Consider the following 15,666-nt stretch of genomic DNA (forward strand, 5'->3'; position numbering starts at 1 on the left):
TTAAACGTATGTGTTTTAGTGACCAGGTATACAAATCCAAAATGAGCATCTATTCTATTGCTGTCTACCTGGAACCATAGGTAATCAACTAGTATAATTCTGTGCAAACATGTATTTTCATTTCTCTTAGGAGTGGAATTGCTGGGTCATTGTAACTCTGTGTTTAACCTGTTGAGGAACTGGACTTTTTCCAGAACGACTGCACCATTTTACATTCCTACCAGTAGTGTGTGACGGTCCTGATTTCCCCACATCATCGCCAACACTTGTTATCTGACTTTGATGCCAGCTATCCTAGTCAGTGTGAGGTGATAGCTCATTGTGGTTTTGATGTGCGTTTCCCTAACGATAAGTGGTGTTGAGCATCTTTTCATGGGCTTATTGGCCTTTGTATATCTTCTTTGGAGAAATATCTATTCAGATCCTTTGCTCATTTTTTAATTGGATTAATTTGCCTTTTTATTATTGAGTTGTAAGAGTTCTTTATGTAATCTAGATACGTGTCCCTTATCAGATATGTGACTTGTAAATAATTTCTCCTATTTTGTGGGTTATTTCACTTTTTAAATGGTGTTCTTTAAAGTACCAATTTTGTGTGTGTGTGTGAAATCTAGTATGTTTTTTCCTTTTGTTGCTCATGTTTTTGGTTTCATATCTAAGAATCCTTTGCCAAATCCAAGGCCATGAAGATTTACCCCTATGTTTCTTCTAATGATTTTATAGTTTTTAATCTTAATTTAGGTCTATGATGCATTTTGAATTAATTTTTGTACATAGCAGGAAGTAAGGTTCATTCTTTTGCATATAGCTATCCAGGTTGTCCCAGGATAAATGTCTCCATTTATTGAAAAGACCATTTTTTTCCCTATTGACTAGTGTTGGCAGCCTTGTTGAAAATCAATTGACTATACAGGTACGGGTTTATTTCTGGACTCTTAATTCTAGTGATGGATCCTGAGGTCTGTCCCTGAGCCAGCACCTATTGTATTCATTACCATTGTTCTGTAGTAAGTTTTAAATTCAGGATGTGAGAGTCCTCCTACTTTGTCCTTCTTTTCCAAGATTATCTTGGATTTTCTGGGTGCTTTGGAATTTCATATGAATTTTACAATCAGCTTGTCAACGTCATTTGGGATTCTGATAGGATTGCCTTGAATCTGTAGATCAGTTTGGGGAATGTTTTCATTTAACAATGTTAAGTTCTTCTGATCCATGACATGGATGTTTTTCCGTTTATTTAGATATTCTTTAATTTCTTTCAATAATTTTATGCTGTTTTATAGTTTTTTTTTGTTTTCAGAGTATAAGCTTTCTACTTCTTTCGTTAAATTTATTCCTATGTATTTTTTTATGCTATTGTGAATGGAATTGTTTTCTTAATTTCATTTTGTTTGTTCATTGCAAGTGTTTAGAAATCCATTTAATTTTTGTATATTCATCTTGTATCCTGCAACCCTACGGAACTTACATATTAGTTCTAATGGGTTTTTTAGTGGATTTTTAGCATTTTCTATGTACAAGATCATGTTATCTGTGAATAGAGTTTAACTTCTTCCTTAATCTATCTGGAATGTTTTTTCTTCTTTTTCTTGCCTAACCACCCTGGCTGGAATAGATGTTCAGTAGAAGAGTCAAGAACAGACTTCCTTATGCTCTTCCTGACCTTAGGGGCAAAGCATCCAGTCTTTCACCATTAAGTATGATGTGAGCTATGGGTTTATCATAGGTTCGTTCCCTTTAGAGCGATTACATTTTTAGTAACTACTAAGCCACCCTTTTTAACTGTCCTGAGAGTTCTTTTTTTTAATCCCTTAAACCAGTCTTACTGTTTCCCTTGTAGTGAACAATCTTAATCTTTTTTCCTGTCATTCAGACCATTCAGGAGGATCTGAACTACTGTACGGTGTTTCCCTGAAAATAAGACCTAACCGGACAATCAACACTAATGCATATTTTGGAGCAAAAATTAATATAAGACCTGGTCTTATTTTACTATGAGACTGGGTCTTATTTTGCTATAATATAAAACCAGGTATATAATATAATATAGTATAATACCGGGTCTATAATATAATGTAATATAATGCAATGTAATTAATAATATAATATAAAATACTGGGTCGTATATTAATTTTTGCTCCAAAAGACGCATTAGAGCTGATTGTCCGGCTAGGTCTCATTTTCGGGGAAACACGGTATTAGGCTATGCCTAATGGAGAATTATCTAGCATGGCCCTTGACTTATACCAGTCCACAACACAATGAATAAGTAAGTACGATGTTTGTTGCAAAATCAAAGAAAAGACTACAGAAATTCAAATTGATTTATTTAGTAATGATGTTAATCTGACTCATAAAGCAGGTAACTACTTTAGCACTGTGTAGCACTGATGTATTTGATAAAATGAGACTGATTTTAACAATACATTTGATAATACTAATGCAACAATGATGCACAATCTTATCCCTTTAATCAACATAGTATTGGAAGTCTTAGCCAGAGTAGGCAAGAAAAAGAAATAAAAGGCATCCAAATTGGAAAAGAAGAAAAACTGTTACTATTTGCAGATGACATATTATACAGTTGCCCCTTGACCAACATGGGGGTTAGGGGTACCCACACAGTTGTAAACCAGCATATAACGTTTAACTACCCTTGGTATCCACAGGGGATTGGTTTCAGGACCCCCCATAGATACCAAAATCCATGGATGTTCAAGTCTCCTATATAAAATGGTGTAGATCAGTGCATACATTTGGGCCTCTGTATATGAGGTCTGACAATTAAATTCGTGAACGCATCCTAGAAAAAGTGCTACATACCTCAATGCTGAATATCACTACGATCACCTTCGAAGTACTCCCCTTGGGAAGCTATGCACTGACACCAGTGCCTAGTCTACCCTTCAGAGCAACTCTGGAACTCTTTTTCTGGAATGGCCATCAGAGCTGTCGTCATATTACCCATAATGTCCTCAAAATATCTTCCTTTCAATATTTCCTTTATCTTTGGGTAAAGAAAGAAGTCATTGGGGGCCAGATCAGGTGAGTAGGGTGTTCCAATACAGTGATTTGTTACTGGCTAAAAACTCCCTCACAGACAGTGCCGCGTGAGCTGGTGCATTGTTGTGATGCAAGAGCCATGAATTGTTGGTGAAAAGTTCAGGTCGTCTAACTTTTTCATGCAGCCTTTTCAGCACTTCCAAACAGTAAATTTGGTTACCTGTTTGTCCAGTTGGTACAAATTCATAATGAATAATCCCTCTGATATCAAAAAAGGTTAGCAACATCGTTGCAACAAGTTTGCGAACTTAATTGTCCCACATCGTATAATGGGGAGAGGATAGTCTCTTCAATGCTGTGTTTCCCTGGAAATAAGACCTAACTGGAAAATAAGCCCTGGCATGATTTTTCAGGATGCTCATAATGTAAAATAAGCCCTTATGCATCTTTTGGAGCAAAAATTAATATAAAACCCATTCTTATTTTCGGTGAAATACAGTAGGGCTTATTTTATATTACAAGCATCTTAAAAAATCATGCTAGGGCTTATTTTCTGGTTAGGTCTTATTTTCAGGGAAACACGGTAAATGGTGTCAGGAAAACTGGACAGCCACATGCAAAAGAATGAAACTGGACCACTATCTTATACCATATACAAATAACTCAAAATGGATTAAAGACTTGAACATAAGACCTGAAACCGTAAACCTCCTAAGAAGAAAACATGAGCAGTAACGTCCTTGACATAGGTCTTGGCTATGATTTTTTTTAAATAGACTTTTTTTTGGGGGGGTGCAGGGGGAATACTGGGGAACAGTATTCCAGGGCCCATCAGCTGCAAGTTGTTGTCCTTCAGTGTAGTTGTTGAGGGTGCAGCTCAGCTCCAAGTCCAGTTGCCGTTTTCAATCTTAGTTGCAGGGGGTACAGCCCACCATCCCATGCGGGGGAATTGAACTGGCAACCCTGTTGTTCAGAGCTCGTGCTCTAACCAACTGAGCCATCCAGCCGCCCTGATTTTTTGAATCGGACACTAAAAGCAAAAATAAACAAGTGGGACTGCATCATCCATCCTAAAAAGCTTTGGCACAGAAAAGGAAACCGACAAAATAAAAAGCAACCTAATGAGTGGGAGAAAATATTTGTAAATTATGTACCTGATAAGAGGCTAATATCTAAAATATATAAAGAACTCATATAATAACAAACAAACAAAAAACTCTTACTAAGAAGTGGCCAAAAGATCTAAATAAACATTTTTCCAAAGAAGACAGACAGATGACCAAAAGGTACATGAAACGATGCTCAACATTATCAGTCATCAGGGAAATGCAAATCAAAACCACAATGAGGTAGTCATTCTAACAGGTATGGAATGATATTATCAAAAAGACAAGAAATAACAAGTGTTAGTGAGGATGTGGAGAAAAGGAAGCCCTGATGCTCCGTTGATGGGAATGTAAACTGGTGCAGCCACTATGGAAACAGGGTGGAGGTTTCTCAAAAAATTAAGAATAGATCCACCATATGGCCCAGCAGTTCCACTCCCAGGTATTTATCCAAGGAAAACTGATACACTAACTTGAAAAGATATATGCATCCCTGTGTTCACTGCAGTATTATTTCCAGTAGCCAACATAGGGAAACAACCTACTCGCCCAACAAGAAATTTGGCCAACCCTGAATGAAATGTACCAACTACTGATTAATCTGGTCCTGTGTTAGTGTCCAAGATAAATCGTGAGTAACTTGTACTAGCTTGTCAGCATTGTTTCATAGAAAATGTGAAGACTAATGGTTTGCACCTGGTTTCTGTCACGTTGTCCTGCTTCTGCTGTTGAGCCTGGTCATGATTTTGTCTGTGTGATCGTAGAGGTGTAAAAGGACCCTCCTTGGAGCTCCCCTGCAACCAAGGTGTCTCCACTGCATGTTGGTGGTTCACAGTTGAAAATGAAATGTGTCCTGAGCTACAGAGATGGCATCCTGGGGGCTGTGCCTAGACGTTGTGCGGCCCTCAAATGTTCCCTGTGCTTTCCTTATCCTTACATGCTGTGACCTCTACCATTATTAATGCCTGTGAGTACATCCTGTGTAGCCTCAAGCATCCCACTTATATGACCGTGTGTGATTGCTGCACGTGCCATCTCATTTGGACAAAACAAAGTGAGTGAGGTGCGACTGTTTCGTTTGCTCTCAGAGATGGCCAGCTCGAGGACATTTATTCAGCCAACAGTGCTTATTCAGCTTATGTACATCACAGAGAAATGTCCTTCTCTTGCATTACAAAACTATAATTCTTTTGTTCCCTGATGAATGATCATGATTGCCTTGTTATGGAATAATCTTTTTACATTACAAAAGAAATCTTACGATTTTACCTTCAAGTTCACAATACATCCAAGAATTTCAGCATTAAGGACTCACCAAAATTCTCCAGTAGAAAAGTTTTGACTGCTGTAATTGGATTCCAACATTCTGTCAAAATTAGGAATGAAATTCATAGTTACAAAATGGAATGAGGCATATTTACATGTAAATGCTGTATTGTACAAATGAAACTAAAATGACAATCCATGCTACCGGCACCATATCCTACTTTGTACATAACAAAACTCTAAGAACGTTTTCTTCAGGTAGTACAGATCTTACATTGCAAGAATGTTTGCCTAAGATTTCATAGATAATTGTGACTCCCGTGAAATGTGGCAGTCATAGGAGTTCTTACGTTTTCAGTATAAAAGGCACCAGTAGTGTACCATAATAGGTTTTTTCTTTTTAATGTTATGCTACTTCACCACTTTATTCCATGCAGTTTTAGCATAGACATGTGTACTCTAAAATCCAACCCCCTCCAAAAAAAAAACTAAAATCCTTTCAGAATAACAAAAAGTCTTACTATCTTTAATCCCTCTTCTTGGGAATATTGAAAATATTACATGTTACTTCTTGTATCTGAGTTCTGGCTCTGATTTTTACAGGGGAAACAAGGCAAACACATATTATATGGCTGCAGTGAACTTTTTAATGCTACACAGTTCATAAAACAGGTACGGTACCTTTTTAGTTTGGTTCTGTTATAATAATGTAAGTTGCTGTTGATATTTTTCAAAAGAGAGCAAGAGAATCATTATATTCATCTGAACCAGCTGAAACCACAGACCTATAAGAATGAGGTTTTGCCATGGACAACTATAAATAAACTATAAACTACGATAAGTAACATTTTTAGTATTCCAAATCCATGAAAAGGTAAGTTCAGAAAATTTAAAATTTGAGTAACATATGTAATTAGGCAAAATTCAGTTCAGCTTTCCTAACTTCTGAACATACTGTCACATTCCTGACTTTGCCAAGCATATCACAAATTTGGCTGAGAAACAAAAGTAACTTTCTTGGGTGGTTACTACCAGATGGGCTCAGGTAATAACAGTGGAATGACATTCACCTTGAAAGTTAAAGACAGCGGTAGCTTTATAGAGGTGTACAGTCTCTATATTCTCTTAGTATTGTTCCCCCCCACCCCGAAGTCCTCAGTAATTACATTAATTGCATCAACTTTAGCTCTTTCAGGCTCTGTCTACCAGGGATGCTCAGCGGGCTGACTAGTAATGTCCTCTCACCATTGCCTTGGCTGCCACAAAAATCAGAACCACCCTGTATTCATTTGTAGCAACTCTTCCTAGTATTTTCCAGCACAACTTTTACCCCCATTATGTGGTTCTTGTACTTTTTTACCACAATGTAGTGGCCCAATGGTTTTGTAAGAATTTCAGATATACAGAAAAGTTGAAGAGAATTTGCAGTGAACACGTGTATACTCCCATTAACATTTCACTGTACTTGACAAGATACCTACCCATCTACCACTGTTCATTCGTTTCATCACTCCAACTTTTTATTTAAGTAAATTATAGATATCGGTATATTTCCCCCTTAATACTTCAGTACCAATATCATTACCTAGAGTTCATTGTTTGTTTACTACCCTTTGGAGATAAAATTTACAACAGTGAAATCACAAATCTTACATGTATTTTCCTGCATTTTGTCAGATGTATTCACCTGAGTAACCCAAACCTCTAACAAGACATAGAACCATCATACCACAAAGTTCCTTTAGGGTCTTCCCCAGTCAATCCCTGCCCAAAATAACTGTCTTTATATTTTTCTACCATAGATTAGTTTTGCCTGTTCTGCAATATCATGTAAACGGGATCCTTTTGCTTGGTTAGGTTAACTATAGGATTCTCAATTTTGTTAATCTTTTTTAATGAACCAGCTGTTGTTTATGTTAATTTTCTCTGTTGTTTATTTTCTACTAATTGGTTTGTACTCTTTATTGTTTCCTTTGTTTTGATTACTTTGGGTTTACTTTGTTCTTTTCCTAGCTTAAGTTGCAATATTAAGTCAATACATTTAGTTTTTCTTTTCTAAAATAAGCTTTTAAAGCTATAAAATTAAAACTCTTGCCAAACACTGCTTTAGTTGCATTCCACAAATGTTGATATGTTATATTTGCATAATCATTGTTTGAAATATTTTTAATTTACTTAGTGGTTTATTCTTTAGCCCATGTATAATTTAGAGATCTGTTGTTGTTTTCAAGTGTTTGTGGGTTTTCTAGTTAGCTTATTCTTCCTGATTTCTAATTTAATTCTCTTGTGGTCAGAGAATATTCTCCACATAATTTCAGTGTTTAAAAATTTAAATTCCTTTTATGGCCAATCATATGGTCTGTTTTGCTAGGCACTCCATGTACCCATAATACAGAATGTGCATTTTGCAGAAGTTGAAGGAGGATTCTAATAATATCAGTTTGGTCAAGGTAGTGATAGCATTACTTAGATTCTCTATGTCACTATTGGGGGTGGGGGGGAGTTCTAGGTTTATCAGGTACTGACAGACTGGTATTAAAATCTCCAACTGTGATTGTGGAACTGTCTCTTCAGTCCTGTCAGTTTCTGCTTTTTGTACTTTTAAGCTCTGTTGTTAGGTACATAGATTCATATTGTGTATCTGCCTAAAGAATGGACCCTTTTGTCGTTATGCTGTATTTTTCTACGTATCTAGTCTTGAAGTTTATTGTATTTGATATATTAATATAGTCACTCTTGCCTTCTTATGCTTACGGTTTGCATGTTGTATCTTTTCCCTCTATTTTACTTTCAACTTGTCTATTAATTTACATTTAAAGTGTTATCATTCTTTGTAGGTAACTTATACTTGGACCTTTTGAGATTTTTTAGGACCATTTCAACAGTCTCTGCCTTTTAATTGGAGTCTATTGGTCTATTAACATTTAATGTAATTATTTACATGATTGGATTTAGGTCTACCGTTTTACTCTTTGCTTTCTATTAGCCTCCTGTTTGATATTCCTCTGTTCCTCCTTTCCTGCTTTACTTTGATTATTGAACACCTTTTAGAATTCCATTTTAGTTCACCCACAGATTTTTTTTTAGCTATATCTGAATTATTAATTTAGCAGTTGCTGTACAGATCACAATATATTTACATCTTTAACTGTTCATAGACTAGAATTAATGTTGTGCCACTTGAATTAAATGCAGAAATCTTGCAATTGTATGGACCTATTCTCTAAGCATTCATGCTGTGATTATATATTTACAGCTTTGTACATCATTAATATTACTCTTATGAGTAAGACAGTGGATGATGTTACCATTTGTCCTTCAAGTAAAGAGAAATAAATCTTTTGCATTTACACAGATACGATTTCCCAGTACTTTCCATCCCTAGTTTGAATAGATTCTCATTTTTATCTGTTGACTAAGAAACTGTTTTTGGTATTCAGTGTAACTCAGGTATGCTAACAGTGAGTTCTCGTAATTCTCTTTTATATGAAATGTCCTTATTTCACCTTTATTCTTAAATGGAAATTTTGCTGGGTAAAGAATTCTGAATTGACAGTTTTTCAACATTTAAAGATTATTCTACAATCTTCTTTCTGATAGGAAGTCAGCAGTCATTCAGACTGATGTAACTTTATGTTTAATATGTAATTTCTCTCTGGCTGCTTTCAAATTTTGTCTTTATCTTTGGTTTTCAGCAGTTTAATTATGATCTATCTTGTGTGACGTTTTGTATATTTATATTGTTTGGGGATAACTGCACTTCCAGAATCTATAAGTTTATACCTTTACCAAATTTAGAAATTTTTGACTGTTATTTCTTCATATATTTTATGCCCAATTTTCTCTCTCCTCCCCTTTTGGGATCCCATTTACATATATGTTCCACTTTTTATATTGTCCCACAGATCCTGTTCATGAGAGTGTACAATTAAAGCTTTTCTGTCCTCAGATTCACTAAGTCTTTAATCTGTTACCCCCCTTCTCCTGTTTGAATAGTATTTACCAGTTACAAAATTATCATTTGAGTTTTTTTACATAGTTGTTATTTCTCTGCTGAGATTTATCTTTTCATTGTAAGCATATTTTCCATTATCTCATTGAGGATAGTTGTGATAGCTGCTTTTAAAACCTTGTCTCTTAATTACGACATTTGATCATCTCATTGTCATTCTCCATTGTCTTTATCCTTAGAGAACAGGTCACATTTTCCTGTTTCTTCACATATTGACTAATTTTAAACTCTCTTTAATATTGTGAATGTTTTAGAGACTGAATTCTATTTCTCTAAAGAATGTTAAATTGTGGTTTTATCAGGCAATTAACTTGGTTAGACTCAAATTTCAAATTCTGTCTCTTGGGCAGCAGCTCAGATCTCACTTCTTAATCTCTTTCATTCACAGGTGGTTCAGAATTTCACTATAAATTTAGGAAAAAGTCAGTAAATGGAGTTTAGGACTCCCTCACCCTGGCTCTGCCCTTTCCAGGATTCCCCCCTCACTTCTCTGGTTCTTCAGACCAGAGAGACTGAGTTTTCTCTCAGAGTTTTAGCTGCCAGTGTAGCACCGCGATGGCCTGCAGCGCGGCCAGTGCCAGTCCTCCTTCCAGATGCTGATTGTCCTCCGCAACCCACCTGCTTTCAGTTGCCTTCAGGTAGTTGGTTCTGTATTGGTCTCAAGTTTATAATTGCTATCTCTGGAGAACTGGTCCAGCAGGAGTTTACCCAGCCTTCCAAAATTGAAAACCTTTTCCTTTTAATGACCTTTTAGAAATATAAAATTAAAATATATGGAGAAGTAAACTGTCAGCAGTGAAGTCCCACAGGACATTTTTCTTTACATTTTCATACCAAGTTATTACTACTGTATATTGCCGTTTATAATGCACACTTTTCCCCCAAAATTTGTGAGGGAAAAATAAGGATGCACATTATACATGGGTAGTATTAATTCCATTTCCCTGAAAGTTTAGGCCAAAAATGTGGGTGTAGATTATACACGGCAAAATATGGTAGTTCATTCTCAGGGTTTTTGTTTTCCATTAGTTTAATTTGTACCCATTATGTTTTACACATTTTTTGCCATCACTGTTTATTGCTGCAGGCTATTAAAATATATGCAAATCTTAAACATTTGAGTTAGTGGTAAACATGAGTAGAAATTTATTCTTCTAGAAATGCAGTGAATGAAATAGGAAGCCTAAATTTTACCATGTGATGAATGTGCATTTTTAAGGTGTTTACAAATACATTTGAATGCATGTTTCTTTTACAATTAATAAAAAGTTATTTATGATTGTTTTTTTTTAGCTGTCACAACTTGGACAAAAATAATACAGAAGAATAACATGACAATCTCCTTGTAACTTTGATAAATGTAAAAAGTCCACAGAGCCAGATGTTTTCATCTCTATATCAATGTCCTAACAGTGAAACTTAGTTATTTGTTAATTTTTAAGGAACTTCTATACCTAATATAATGTATACTGATTAAAAGAATAAAGCATTTCAGAAATAAATTTTTAACATTGTACATTCTCTCTCCTGTTATGTTTGACAAATGGGAAAGACCTCTGGAAGGAAAGAAAGCTCTGTCTGAATAATGTTGAAATATTAATATATTAATAACTAATGTTATTGAAGCTAGTGAAAATTTAAGAATATAACACACAAATATTACTTGATTGGTTCATGAATCTCCTACTTGTATGCATTTTGATTGTAAAATCACCTTCCCAGGTTGCCTCTAGATTTTAAATGGAGATTTTTAAAGCCACTTTAATGTCTCTTCTTCCTCTAGCACACCTATGCACATTTTATCACAGAATCCTTGCTTTGTATAATGGCAACAAACACTAACAACATCTAGAACGGACATATACAAAATATTTATCCCATGGAGTTCCAAATAATACGTAAAAGTAAGTGTTCAGTTTGGTTCCAACATACCTGGTATGCAGAACCAAGAAGGAATATTAATCATATAACTCAAGACAGCCATAAGATAAAAGCAAGCCAATTGCCCCACAGGAAAAAAAAATGTTCCTATTATAAAAGCCAGGGAACTTTTCCTCCTGATGAACCTCATCAAGAGGAATCTGTAACGTTACAGACAACATCCTGATAATAGATAAAACAACAAGATTCACAGAACTGTGTTTTTCCTGCATCCCCAGCCTCCATGAGTCAGTGCCATCATACCAAAGCAAAGGTCAAGAAAAATGATTTGTTGGGTAATGGCTAATCTCACTTGGTCCTGGGATATAATTTAAAGTACATTTGCATTGCTATAACAAATTACCATAGGCCAGGGAGCTTCAACAACAAACATATTTCTCACAGTTCTGGAAGCTGGGAAGTCCAGGATCTGGGTGCCAGGAGATCCAGTGTCTGGAGAGGACCCTCTTCCTGGTTTGCACACGGACATCTTGCATTTTCACATGGTGGAGAGAGAGAGTGAAAGAGCCTGCACTCTGGTCCCTTTATCCCCTTTTAAGGGCACTAATCCTACTTCATGGGGGCTCCACCCCCATAACCTCATCCAATCCCACTCACATCCCAAAGCACCCACCTCCAAATACCACTGCATCAGGCTTTGGGGCTTCAACATAGGAATTTGCGGGGAGGACACAATGAGTCAGGCCATAGGACCACATCATCTGTCCAAGTGGAGAGAATATTGTGCAGAGACAAGGCTAATCAAGGTGAGAAGCTACAGGAGGTAAAGCAGTGTCCCTCTTTCCTCAATTAGAAGTCAGACCAATGTTCCTTCAGAAAAATGTTATTAGGTTAAAACTAGGTGAAAGACAAAGGAGGTGATCTCTTTTCATGTTGTCTTTGCATTTAAAAATAAAAATACTGGGGCCGACCCAGTGGCTCAGGCAGTTGGAGCTCCGTGCTCCTAACACCGAAGGCAGCTGGTTCGATTCCCACATGGGCCAGTGGGCTCTCAACCACAAGGTTGCTGGTTCGACTCCCGCAAGGGATGGTGGGCTGCGCCTCCTGCAACTAGCAACAGCAACTGGACCTGGAGCTGAGCTGTGCCCTCCACAACTAAGAATGAAAATTCAACAACTTGACTTGGAAAAAGTCCTGGAAGTACACAGTTCCCCAATAAAGTCCTGTTCCCCTTTCCCAATAAAATCTTAAATAAATAAATAAATAAAATAAAAATACTCTCAGACTTCCCATAAGGATGGTGAAGGAGGTAAAAGCTGAGCTCGCCTCTTCCCACAACCATATCAGAATTACAACTAAATTACAGAACAACCATCTTTGAGAACCACCTGAAGTCTAGCTTAACAGAAGTCCTGTAACTAAGAAAAGAAAGAAGCCACATCATACTGGTAGAGGAGAGGCGGAGACACGGAACCGGCAGGTCCCACACCCACAATGTGGTGGTTAAGAATCAGAAGGGATAGCTCAGCTGCAGAGGTTCCCCCCTGAGCAGCGAGGGGGGCCCTACACCGGACTCCCCAGCCCAGGACACCAGTGCCAGGAAGGAGGGCCCCTAAAACATCTGGCTGTGAACACCAGAGGGGATTGTGTCTGAGTGAGACGGGTGGGTGTGCAGCTGTAGACCTAGGTGGTGCAGGTCTTAAAGGGCCCACACACAGACTCACAGACTCACTTGCTCTGGGCTCCAGCACAAAGGCAGCAGCTCAAAAACTGGCAAGCCCTCGGTGTGCCCTGTACCTCTTACTAAGCTATCTCAAGCCCAGCACAAGTGGCAACCACTGTCAACTTGTAATGTAACTCCCATCAGGTAGCCCTAAGCCAGGCAGAAGCAGCGGCCAGTCTTGGCTTGGAAAGTAGCCTCAACTAAGCAGCCACGGACTCTGACCTCAGCTCACATTGTCATGATCACCAAAATGTCCTGACGCTTTTGGCGGCCAGCCTCAATTTGCAGAATAGATTCTCCCAAGTTACTCCAAGCCCAGTGTTAAGTGGCAGTTAACCACAGATCACTTTGTAGTTCCTACCAGATGGCCCTAAGCTGAGCACAAATGGTAGCTGAACTTGACCTGCACCAGAGCCCCTCCCAAGGGGCCCCAGAACCAGCACATCTGGTGGCCAGCTTCAGACCACACCAGAGCACCACCCAAACAGCTCCACAAATGACACACCCAAAGGGTGGACTCAGCTAGCACTAGAGCCCCACTAAAGTGACTTCTGCACAACAGCTCGTCTGCTATAATCACAGCAAGCCCTCATAGTCTGTCAGCCTGAGGCTCAATCCCACCTACTACTGTAATACTACTGTAACAGCAATCAAGGCTCAACTGCAGCAGGTGGGCACATAAAACCCACACAAGGAATATACCTGGAGCACACAGCTCAGGTGACCAGGGAGACTGCACCACTGAGCCCCACAGAACACCGACTACATAAGGCCACTCTGCCAAGTCTGGGAGACATAGCAGATCTACCTAATACATAGAAACAAACACAGGAAGGCAGACAAAATGAGGAGACAAACGTGTCCCAAATAAAAGAACAGGACAAAACTCCAGGGGAAAAAAACTAGACGAAATGGAGACAAGCAATCTAACAGACACAGAGTTCAAAACACTGGTTATAAAGGATGCTCAATGAACTTAAGAATAGATGAACTGAGTGAGAACTTCAACGAAGAGACAGGAAACATAAAAAATGTAGGTAGCAAACATAAAAAGTCATAAATGAAGGTTACATGAAGCAGCGGATTAAATCAGCGATGTAGAAGATAACCCAATTAGAACAGCAAAAAGAAAAAAGAATTTTTTTAAAAAACGAGGATAATTTAGGGGTCTCTGGGACAACATCAAGCATACCAACATTCACATCATAGGGGTACCAGAAGGAGAAAAGAGAGAGCAAGAGATTGAGAACCTATTTGAAAAAATGACAGAAAACGTCCCTAACCTAGCAAAGGAAATAGACATACAAGCCCAGGAAGTGTAGAATCCCAAACAAGATGAACCCAAAGTGACCCACACCAAGACACTCCATAATTAAAATGCCAAAGATTAAAGACAAAGAATCTTAAAAGCATCAAGAGAATAGCAACCTGTCAGCTGATATCTGAACAGAAACTTTGCAGGCCAGAGGAATTGGCACAAAATATTCAAAGTAATGAAAAGCCAGAACCTACAGCCAAGATTACTCTACCCAGCAAAGCTATCGTTGAGAATTGAAGGAGAGATAGAGTTTCCCAGACAAGAAAAAACTAAAGGAGCTTGTCACCACTAAACCAGCATTATAAGAAATGTGAAAGAGACTTCTTTAAGGAGAAAAGGTCAAAATACGAATAAGAAACTAAAGGAATGAAAAAAATTCTCACTGTCAAAGGCAAACACTTAATAAAAACAGTGTATTGACCAACTATAAAGCTAGTAGAAAGGTTAAGAAACAAAAGTAGGAAGATCAAATGTAATTACAACAATAAATTAAGGGATACACACAGATACCCACAAAAGGAGTTTAAAATATGACAAAAACATAAATGTGGAGGGGTGAGTAAAAATTGTATTGATTTTAGAATGTGTTCAAATTTCAGTGACCATTAACTTAAAATATTTAAGACAGCTACAGTTTGGTATATATGAAGTGCATGGTAACCATAAACCCAAAATCTATAAGACATATACAGGAATATAAGAATAAAGACAAAGGGATCCAAACATAACACTACAGCAAGTCATCAACATACAAGAGAATAAGGAACAGAGGATTACAAAAATAACCAGAAAACAATTAAGAAAATGGCAATAACTACATATCTATCAATAATTCCTTTAAATGCAAATGGATTAGGGCCGCCCCAGTGGCTCAGGCGGTTGGAGCTCCATGCTCCTAATTCCAAAGGCTTCCGGTTCAATTCCCACATGGGCCAGTGGGCTCTCAACCACAAGGTTGGCAGTTCGATTCCTCGACTCCCACAAGGGATGGTGGGCTGTGCCCCCTGCAACTAACAACGGCAACTGGACCTGGAGCTGAGCTGCGCCCTCCACAACTAAGACTGAAAGGACAACAACTTGACTTGGAAAAAAGTCCTGGAAGTACACACTCTTCCCCAATAAAGTCCTGTTCCTTTTCCCCAATAAAATCTTTAAAAAATAAATAAATAAAATAAATGTAAATGGATTAAATGCTCCAAACAAAAGACATAGGGTGGGCCCCATTCACAGAGCTGCCACTGAGGATTCAGCAGCCCCCCCACCTTCAGCCTCTTTGCTTCCTGATGCTCCATCCCCCCTGTCCACCTCTCACCATCACTTTCTATAGATTTCCACTGAGGAAAAGAAATCGAATGGT

The 15,666-nt window shown here is 37.8% G+C and overlaps 1 protein-coding gene across 1 annotated transcript in view; it reads left to right on the forward strand.

Annotated features, from left to right (window-relative positions):
• SCFD1 (sec1 family domain containing 1) overlaps positions 1-10,902 on the forward strand; it is a 93,889-nt gene extending 82,987 nt beyond the window's left edge. Inside the window, exons 24-25 of the mRNA XM_033107379.1 lie at positions 5,979-6,047; positions 10,681-10,902. Of these exons, the coding sequence (XP_032963270.1) occupies positions 5,979-6,047; positions 10,681-10,704 (93 nt within the window). The 3' untranslated portion in view covers positions 10,705-10,902. The remainder of the gene's footprint in view (positions 1-5,978; positions 6,048-10,680) is intronic.
• Positions 10,903-15,666: the final 4,764 nt, after the last annotated feature.

The sequence above is a fragment of the Rhinolophus ferrumequinum genome, chromosome 6 (genome assembly GCF_004115265.2).
Source record: "Rhinolophus ferrumequinum isolate MPI-CBG mRhiFer1 chromosome 6, mRhiFer1_v1.p, whole genome shotgun sequence".
Lineage (NCBI taxonomy): Eukaryota > Metazoa > Chordata > Mammalia > Chiroptera > Rhinolophidae > Rhinolophus > Rhinolophus ferrumequinum.